The sequence below is a fragment of the Haliotis rubra genome, unplaced genomic scaffold (assembly GCF_003918875.1).
Source record: "Haliotis rubra isolate DU_JTF1 unplaced genomic scaffold, ASM391887v1 Scf437, whole genome shotgun sequence".
In the NCBI taxonomy this organism is placed as follows: domain Eukaryota; kingdom Metazoa; phylum Mollusca; class Gastropoda; order Lepetellida; family Haliotidae; genus Haliotis; species Haliotis rubra.
The window spans coordinates 510,668-520,818 of NW_025767121.1; the positions used below are offsets into that span (position 1 = coordinate 510,668).

Here is a 10,151-nt window from a genome sequence, read left to right on the forward strand (position 1 = left end):
CCGCTTTTAGCCATATTCCAGCAATACTACGGCGGGGAACACCAGCAATGGGCTTCACACATTGCACCCATGCTGGGAATCGAACCCGGGTCTTCGGCGCGACGAGCGAACGCTATAACCACAATGCTACCCCACCGCCCCAGTGATCAACAGCATGAGCATCCATCTACGGAATTGGGATACGATGACGTGTCAGCCAAGTCAGCGAGCCTGGTCACCCGATCCCGTTAGTTGTTTCTTACGACAAGCATGGGTTGCTGAAGACCAATTCTGTCCCGATCTTCACGGGTATGCTCAACATCAGAGACCCCAAAGTGGGTAATGTTGTATCAATTTACTTAAGAGATCGTTTGTACGAAGCACCAATAGAAATTCCAGCTAAATCAAGCCAGGGGACACTATAAATATTCATGACGGGAATCGATCCCAGACCTCCGGCGAGAAGAGCAAACGCACGAACCACTAGCCTAACATATCACCACATGTAGACGATTAGTCATTGTCCTTTACCCTAATCGTAACATACATCTTATATCACAAGGTGACACTCACCTTCAGGTACTGACCATATCAACAGGGTGTTATTTGTGTCAGTCTCGCAATCGGCCTCACGACACACTCCTTCCTGTTTGATACTTCTATCAGTGAAGGTGACGGTGTTCACTTTGGTTGGTGTACATAGATCCTACATATTCCTTAAATGTCCTTTATTGTTGTTCTTCACTTGTAAACAGAACATGATCATTCTTAGACTGGCAGCAATTGGTTTCGTGCTCTCCAGATGCTATGTCGGTAAGTGGTTTAGACTACTCATTTTAATAAGTGGTCATCGTATATCAAGATTGATTCTGATTTTTGTGATTTTATTTATTAGATTATATTGTGACATGGTTTGATGCCTTGTATTCATATGTTACCATGTGACCCTTTGACATACTTTTAAAATGTTCGACTCCTGGCTATAGAAATGTGTACTGGGTTACATTTAATGTCCAGTTTTTACCACTTCAGAATCCTGGAAATTTATGATCCGTCATTATCATGTACTGGGGAAACACCTGTATTCAATGGTAGTCTTCTTTTCTCAAAATAGACACTAGTTTATTGCCTTATGTCCCACCTATTCACGCAGTGTCACTGCCCACGTTTTTATCCTTGACAGTGCCCAATAACAATTGACAGGCGACACCATTCTTGTCGAGTACAGGGGCAGTAGGGTAGCCTAGTGGTTAAAGCGTTCGCTCGTCAAGCCGGAGACCGGAGTTCGATTCCCGACATGGGTACAATATCTGTCCCCATTTCTGGTGTTCCCTCACCGTGATATTGCTGGAATATTGCTAAAATCGGCTTAAAACTAAACTCACTCTTGTCGTGTATAAGGTACTTGACATGGGGATAGGTTGTCCTGGATCTCTGACCTAAATCGGCTCATCGGTTATGACCGTCTCCTCGTCACATATGTCTTTGCTCATGCTTTCTTCCAATATTGATTCAGCGTTAGACAATACTCCCTCAATCTCTCATTTCCAGTAGCTAAGATCAGTTTAAGTTATCTACCAAATTAATTGCTATTTTGTGAACTTTCTGTTACCTTGACCTGCATAATGTTAATCACATATCCCCAGATTCAGCGTCCGGATCCAGTGTAGGGACTGACTTTACTATGGCGTTCTTCCCCTACGCCTCCCAGAACGTCACTTCCCCATCAGCAGCCACATCCACATCGCCTCGACTAAGTCCGGCTACTGCAACATCGAATATGCCGCTGATCCATTTACAAGGTCAGTCAGGTATGTGAAGGTCAAGGGTCAACAGACAACGAAGGTCGCCATTCCAGTTTCTGCACGAGTATCGCTTGGGGCCGACAGGGAATTCAGTGCAATCCGGATTTCTTGCTCAGTTCCGGTGTCTGCGTACGCATCCTATAGTTCTTCCGGTTTTTTGTCAAGCGCCATGTTGGTTCTTCCCATATCAAGCCTATCCACGGCGTATTACGTCCCTGGGTTTCCTGGCAACGGTTTTGTTGGAATAATCGCAACGTCTGATGACACCAAGGTTCATATTAAATTGCAATCCATCACGGGGTTCATGTATGGGAACGTAGCGAAAGTTTCAGGGGATTACATTGATGAGACTCTTTCAGAAAACGAGGTTCTGTACCTATATTCATCGTTAAGCGATTTCGGAGGAACCACCGTCAATTCAAACCAACCAGTCGCCGTGTTCTCTGGATCCAATCAAATCAAAGATGGCGGTTACGTTTTGAGCGACGAATTCAGCTCCGTACAAGCACTTCCTTTGCATATGTGGGGAACAGACTTCATCGTCAAGGAACCAGTCAGATCAACCTACACCAGACGATTTACCAGGATCCTGGCAGCAACGAATTTAACAATCGTAAATAAGATAAGCAGAGGATTCACGCAAGCTGTTTTCACAGGCCTTGGTCCAGGGAAGTATATAGAAGACGAGCTGAATTCAACCGACAAGACGGTCTATTTTAGCTCCAGCCCTATATCTGTGACCGTTATAGCGTATGGCCCGAACGGAGCTTCGTACATCCCTGTTCCGTGTCTAACGCTCTACCAGACAGACGCGCTTGTCCCGAAGTTTGACACCACACATGCGGACGTATTTGTTACGACGGAAACGAAAAAATTGGGAGGCATGCAGATAAATAGCAACAATTCTGTAGTTCCAAAATGGGCCAACTTGTCATCCGAGGTCTTGCCATACTCTGTTACCGTAATGCCACTGTCGATGACGTCATCGATGCATCTCCAGCAGACATCTAAGAACGGGGACTTCTCGGCGCAGGTTTTCGGTTTCACAGCTAACAAAAGGGAGTTCGAGGTCAATGTTGGGTATGGGGTCTACACCTCATCTCCGGGCCTACCAGGTAAGTGTGAGACGCGTATCAGAGAGAGGCTGACGGTGTTAGAAGAAATTTAGAAATTTAGAAGAAATTTTACCGTTTTTCGTGAACAAATTTTCATAAAACCATTTCGTTGATTTGAACACATTTGCAGTTACATCATGACTGTTTTCAGAGCTGACCATTACGTTAATATACTAATGATAACTTGCTTACAATAAATACATATAGATGACGTCATAGTAGTATATTGTTCATGAAGTCAAAGGAGAATGAATACACTCGGAATAGCAGATATAGTATCCTCCGTGAAACTGCTACAGAACACGGCTTTGTTCTACGAAAGGAGGAAAACATTTTCATTTCACAACAAAAATGTTTTACAGCTGAGGATATCCAATATTTCAAACGTTCAAGGTATTACCCTGGACAAAGTCAATATACAGTTGTCGGTTCCTCCCAAATCTAACTTTACAATTCACTCCGGACAGATATGTTCTTTGTACCTCGCTCGTATTGTAGTTATTTTCTAAGTAAGTACATTTTGATATAAAGGTATCGAATACAATCGAGTTCATCTGGCCTGTGACCGTGACAGATGGGAGATAACTCTCAATGCTACAGCATTCAGTGGCAGCCAGGCGTACAGTGCTATTTTCAGCAACGTGACGCTGGGTGGAGCTCCGTCCTGCACTGGGGTTCTGCAAGGTGACCGCTTGGTACTCAACGCTTCTCTTCGGGACTGCCATACTAAAACAGAGGTGATCTTTAATATCGTGTTGTAGATAGGGATTACAGACCAGCATTTCCAACATTCAGGAAACTTTGGATGGATAGGTCCCAGATAATACCATTATCAGGGAAATCCGATATAAGTCGATTTCATAGCTATACAAGATCTGGAGGATATCTCATTCGTCATAATCACGTTTTGCGACCCAATCACCTGATTGACATGAAGTCGACATTAGTCAAATCGAAAGCAATTTTCTGAAGCTTTACGGCAGAAATTTCAAACTCTTGATTTCCAGACGACGTAGTATGACACATTTTTCAATTCGTCTGAAAAAAAAGAGTGAGTGGGTACAGTTTTCGTATAGTTTAGCAATATTCCAGCAATATCGCAGCAGGGCTTCACACATTGTACCCATGTGGGGAATCGAACCCGGGTCTTCAGCGTGACGAGTGAACGCTTTAACCACTAGGCTACCCCACCGTCCCCACAATAAATATACAAGGTGAGTACAATGGGGTGAGTGAGTTAAGATTTTGAGTGATATCGGCAGTATTTCAGCCATATCGTGACTAAAACAAGTTATAGATTCATAAGGGGCGGTGGGGTAGCCGAGTGTTTAAAGCGTAGGCGCGTCACGCCGAAGACCCGGGTTCGATTCCCCACAATGTGTGAAGCCCATTTCTGGTGTCCCCCGCCGTGATATTGCTGGAATATTGCTAAAAGCGGCGTAAAACTAAACTCAGTCAGTCAGTATAGATTCATAATACATTAACGTAGGTGAACAAGAATACCCAGTCATAGGGCCTGTTCGATTATTGCGAAACTGGTTTTGCTTTTTGAAACTGGTTTCACCTGTTATAAACGAGTGTCTAGTTTCGGGTACATGGTTTCAAAGTGAAACTAGTTTCTAGTTTTATAAACGAGTGGATGGTTTCACCATCCGGTTTCAAAATGGATACCAAAAAATGTCTCAGCTACTGTATATGTTGAACGAATTGGATGACAGCATGTGTTTTTCATTTTATCAGTGATCGTAACTCCCATGCCTTAACACAGACGAGGAACTGTCCGAGCACTAAGGAGATCGTAACTCCCATGCCTTAACACAGACATACGACTGTCTTGGCGCTAAGGAGATCGTAACTCCCATGCCTTAACACATACGTACGATTGTCTGAGCACTAATGTGATCGTAATTCCCATGCCTTAGCAGAGACGTACAACTGTCCGAGCACTAAGGAGATCGTAACTCCCATGCCTTAACACATACGACTGCTTTAACGTAACTAACCCATGCCTTACGTACGATTGTCTCAGCACTAAGGTGATCGTAATTTCCATGCCTTAACACAGACGTACAACTGTCCGAGCACTAAGGCGATCGTAACTCCCATGCCTTAACGTAGACGTACGACTGTCTTAGCTCTAATGTGATCGTAACTTCCATGCCTTAACATAGACATACGACTGCCTTAGCTCTAATGTGATCGTAACTCCCATGCCTTAACATAGACATACGACTGTTTTAGCTCTAATGTGATCGTAACTCCCATGCCTTAACACATAGACGCACGACTGTCTCTCCCATGCCTTAACATAGACGCACGACTGCCTTAGCTTTAATGTGATCGTAACTCCCATGCCTTAACATAGACGCACGACTGTCTTAGCTTTAATGTGATCGTAACTCCCATGCCTTAACATAGACACTACGACTGCCTTAGCTCTAATGTGATCGTAACTCCCATGCCTTAACATAGACGCACGACTGCCTTAGCTCTAATGTGATCGTAACTTCCATGCCTTAACATAGACATACGACTGTCTTAGCTCTTGGGTTGTTTTGTACAAGGGCACCCTGGTAAGCGACAATCTGGTTGGACGGATAAAGTTGTTTTGTGACGCGTTCCGTACTGGGATGTCACTTACTCACCCCAGATGATTCTACATTGCAGACCGTCGAGGGTCAGACCATGTACAAGAACACATTGACGTTTAATCAGGGCTGGCACTATAACGTCATCTGTTCCCTTACAACCACAAACATGTCTGCCACACAACCCCAGGTCGCCAACGTCATCGACGTTCGTCAAGGCAACATCCCCACCGTTGTTCAGATGAAGTTGTTCAGCGACTACTACTTCCAACACGAGATTCTAGGCGACTTGAAGATAGTGGGTGGAAGAACGGTGTACCTGGAAGTGTCCATACCGTCGGACATGGGTCTGAGCATCGTGGTCGAGGACTGTTACACATTTGACCGCCCTGACTCGACCATACCGTTGAGGCACTTGATCAGAAATAGGTGAGAGTGGACGTTTTGTACAGTGATAATTTACTCTTCTATTCAATACCAGTGAAGATCAGGGTTAGAATTTTTTATTGTGTGTGTGTGTGTGTGTGTGTGTGTGTGTGTGTGTGTGTTCTGCTAAATTGGTTGAGACATGTCATCGCATCGCATCTCAATTGCGTTAATCACAGGTTTGTCTGGTCCGGACACGATTATTTACAGACCACCGCCATATAGCTGGAATGATACTGAGTCCGGGGTTGAACAACAAACAAACAAATAAACATATACGCAAACAGTTTGAAAACGAATTACGGATGTTGACTATGTCGAGGTGTAATACCGTCCGGATTCAAATCCAGACATAATTATTGTAATGATGTCTTCAGAGCTCAGTGCCGCAACCATTTTTTTCGTTTCTATCAATTCGCTGTAAAAATTAAAGTTTTCATGTTGAGGCAGGATATGTACTGGTGTGTTGAGGAGCGTGTGAACGTGGGAAATTGAATCCAGGTCTTCGGCGAGACGAGCGAACGCTTTATCCACTGTACTAACTTGTCGCTTTTCCAGTGCCCCTGCTTGACTTGGCTTTGCTTTGCTTTGCTGTGCTTTGCTGTGCTGTGCTGTTGCTGTGCTGTGCTGTGCTGTGCTGTGCTGTGCTGTGCTGTGCTGTGCTGTCCGTTAGATTTTGATTAAGGGGTATTCACCGTTTTACTGTTTTTCAGATGCGTCAACGACAGGTCAGTAGGTATCCTGTCCACCAGTGCCTACGGGCGACGGTTCAGTTTCGCTGCCTCCAGCACCACCATGGAGTACGTCAGCTGTGACGTACGATTCTGCAAGACAAATGACCTCAGTGAACTTTGTCAGCCGAAGTGTCAGTTTTACATGGGGGGCCCGGGCATTGGCAGATAAACAGGACTGGTGAATTCTTTGATTGGCATTCTAGTGAAGGTCATTGGTGCAGTGGAGGTCAGGTATTCGGAGGTTCAGGCGGGAATTGTTGTAAACGACTTGTTGGGACAATACGACTTAGTTCCTATATTTATCAGGAGCAAATATTTATAAGGTTTCAAGGTACTGGAAGATGTGCTCATTCTGGAAACGTATAGTCCTCATATATACGGGGATTGCTAGCATGTAAAAGAGACTTGAAGCAAAGTAAAACGCCTTCTGGTACACATATTAAAAAACAATTTACATTTTCCTTTTTAAATCCTTTTTAAATCGAAAAGGCATGCCCAAATACATAGATGTATTTAGCATGAATAAAAACAAATCTTTTGAAAACTTTACGAAGACTTTAAGCGATATATTTCAGATAGAGAAATCAATTCCACTCAAAACAATACAGCATACAGATACATAGAAAACGGGGAAAAGTGACAAATGACCTGTCCATTAGCACATGAACAATTCTCAGTACCGTGGGATAGAAATCTAACGTCATATTTAGTTTCGTAAGAGTCTTATGGCGGATGTTTGTAGTTTTACGCCGGACTCAGCAATAGTCCAGCTATATGGTGGCGTCTGTAAATAATCGAGTCTGGACCAGACAATCCAGTGATCAACATCATGGGTATCGATCTACGCAATTGTGAAACTTGACGGGCGTGGCCTGTTCGTGTCCTATTGATATGATATTGATATTGATATACCGAGGATATTGTGCTATGTGTTGTGGACCCGTGCAGATCCGGGGTAGAATAGGTCTTCAGTAACCCATGCTTGCCACAAAAGGCGACTATGATTGTCATAAGAGACGACTTACGGGATCGGGTGGTCAGGCTCGCTGACTTGGGTGACACATGTCATCGGTTCCCAATTGCACAGAGCGATGCTCATGCTGTTGATCACTGGATTGTCTGGTCCAGACTCGATTATTTACAGACCGCCGCCATATAGCTGGAATATTGTTGAGTCAGGCGTAAAACTAAACTCACTCACTCTATTGTGTTGTGTGGGTATGTATAGACTATAATCCACACCTATACTTATACGATTACATGTGATGGTACTTTGTGTGAAATTATTTTTGATCATCTACTGAAAAAAATAAAGTTTGGGAAACTGTTGAAATGTTGTTTTGAAAAGTATGGACATCGTTCACAACCAATTTGGAATATTTGACTCGTAAGAAAGCAAAGTCCCCTCTTAGCCACCAAACTTTTGTTTCCACCTCTACATATTGTGCGTTATATAACGGGCACTGCACTAACTTATTCCTGTTTCACACACATTTGGTTAACTTGGGATGAAGTTGTACATACCAAAAAATGTAATAACCTTGCCTGACTCAGGTCAGGGGCGGTGGGGTAGCCTAGTGGTTAAAGCGTTGGCTCGTCACGCCCAAGACCCGGGTTCGAATCCCTACATGGGTACAATGAGTGAAGCCCATTTCTGGTGTCCCCTGCCGTGATATTGCTGGAATATTGCTAAAAGCGGCGTAAAACCAAACTCAGTCAGTCAGTCAGTCAGTCAGTCTCAGGTCAACAATTAAAAGAAATTATTCAATCTGTGGTCTATATTGTACATATTTTACAGACGCTTCGGTTGATTGTGTATCCGCGAAATACCAGTTCCAGTTCATGGTGTAGAACGCCAGTTTTGTTTGTTTTTAACGCCGCACAACAATATAATATTCCAGCTATGACAAAGGTTTCAAAATATTCAAGTCTTGTTTATACCGGAACTAACTCAACCCCTCCGGCCTTCCATTCCGGGACAAAATAAACATATATATCCCTGCTACACTGAGGCTAGGGGCGGTGGGTAGCCTAGTGGTTAAAGCGTTCGCTCGTCACGCCAAAGGCCCGGGTTCGATTTCCCACATAGGTACAATGTGTGAAGCCCAATTCTTGTGTACCCCGCCGTGATATTGCTGGATTATTAGTGGTGAGTGAGTGAGTGAGTTTAGTTTTACGCCGTTTTATTGATAGCCAAAACTCAATAATAATTCTACACTAACCCATTACCACTTTGTGTGAAGATCCGACTACACCAATAGGAGATAACAAGAGGTCAAGCTTCTAATCAGCTAATTAGCATTTAAGTAAACTGATGAGGTCAGAAAGGACTTAGGCATGCATATCTGGTTTCTGTATTTTGAAAATGAATATAATCAAAGATCTTAATGCAAAAAGGTCAGCAATATTCCAGCTATATGGCGGCGGTCTGTAAATAATCGAGTCTGGACCAGATAATCCTGGATTATTGGTAAAAGCGGCGTAAAACCAAACTCAGTCAGTACACTGGACCTAACTCAAGCCCTAACCCTGTTACAATGGAACTTACTCAGCCTCTATGTCCATATCATACTGGAACTAACTGTGAAATGCTCATCAAACTAACCCTTAATTATAACCAGAGACAATGTCCATATTCACCCCAGGTATTAATTATATCGTCTAGCCTTGTATCAAAGATGGGAAGGCCCGGAGCGAAGTACTGTCTGCACTGTGGCTATTGTCAAAGCTGTTTGTAGAAGCACTTGCGGGCAAATGTTTGGGTTTTTCATTATTAAACGGACTTTGGATTCAATCATTCAAAACCGTCGTAATTATTACCATATTTTGTTTCAACCTATGGGGAGTCGAACCGTACAGCTGGAATCACAATCAGTACTGGAACGCCGTGAAATATCCGGAAACACAACTCATTCAAACACTCAATCTTGTATTGGAATAAATTTGTGGTGTTACCCGTGATTTCTGAATTGGTTAAGAATATTGCTGATCATGATATAAAATACGCTGCGGAATTTAATCTGAAAAGCACATGTTTCTCAGGTGTCGTACGCCACCTGGAAAAAAACGAAACATTCAGAAAAACTGACAATCGCACACTTTTTATAATCCCGAACTTTCAATGTTCATTTATACAATACATATACAATGCATACAGTATTTAATAGGGCTGCGCGGTTTACCGGTATTTACCGGTTCAGACATGAAAACGATACCGATACGCTGATCGAAAACCGGTATTTTGACATGCATTCGGAAAAACTTCGTAACCTCGGAAATCCGGCCGTTTTGAATTGTTCTATCCCTGTTTCATTAGTGCCAAATGTTACTTACATTTTTATTTTGTCATGATTAAAAGTTTTTATAAACGGTTAATCAATCACAGTGATTTTGTTGTTTTGCTTATAATCAAGCATTAACTGATTATAAGTAGTTTTTTTAAAAAATAATCCGGCAATACATATCGCAATATATGTTTCCGCATCGCAATATATCGCAATATGA

The 10,151-nt window shown here is 43.0% G+C and overlaps 1 protein-coding gene across 1 annotated transcript; it reads left to right on the top strand.

Moving 5' to 3' along the window:
- Window positions 1-565: 565 nt before the first annotated feature.
- On the top strand, window positions 566-7,704 carry LOC124289233. Its single transcript, XM_046725838.1, has 5 exons — window positions 566-792; window positions 1,626-2,899; window positions 3,431-3,636; window positions 5,567-5,916; window positions 6,627-7,704. Exons 2-5 carry the CDS (start codon window positions 1,954-1,956, stop codon window positions 6,814-6,816), a joined length of 1,692 nt encoding a protein of 563 aa, XP_046581794.1. The 5' UTR covers window positions 566-792; window positions 1,626-1,953; the 3' UTR covers window positions 6,817-7,704.
- The last annotated feature ends 2,447 nt before the right edge of the window (window positions 7,705-10,151 follow it).

Coding starts and splice junctions, on each gene's coding strand:
- LOC124289233 (XM_046725838.1), top strand. CDS start 1,954: ATGTTGGTTCTTCCCATATCAAGCCTATCCACGGCGTATTACGTCCCT. Junction 2,900..3,430: donor CTCATCTCCGGGCCTACCAG/GTAAGTGTGAGA, acceptor TTTGATATAAAG/GTATCGAATACAATCGAGTT. Junction 5,917..6,626: donor AGGCACTTGATCAGAAATAG/GTGAGAGTGGAC, acceptor ACTGTTTTTCAG/ATGCGTCAACGACAGGTCAG.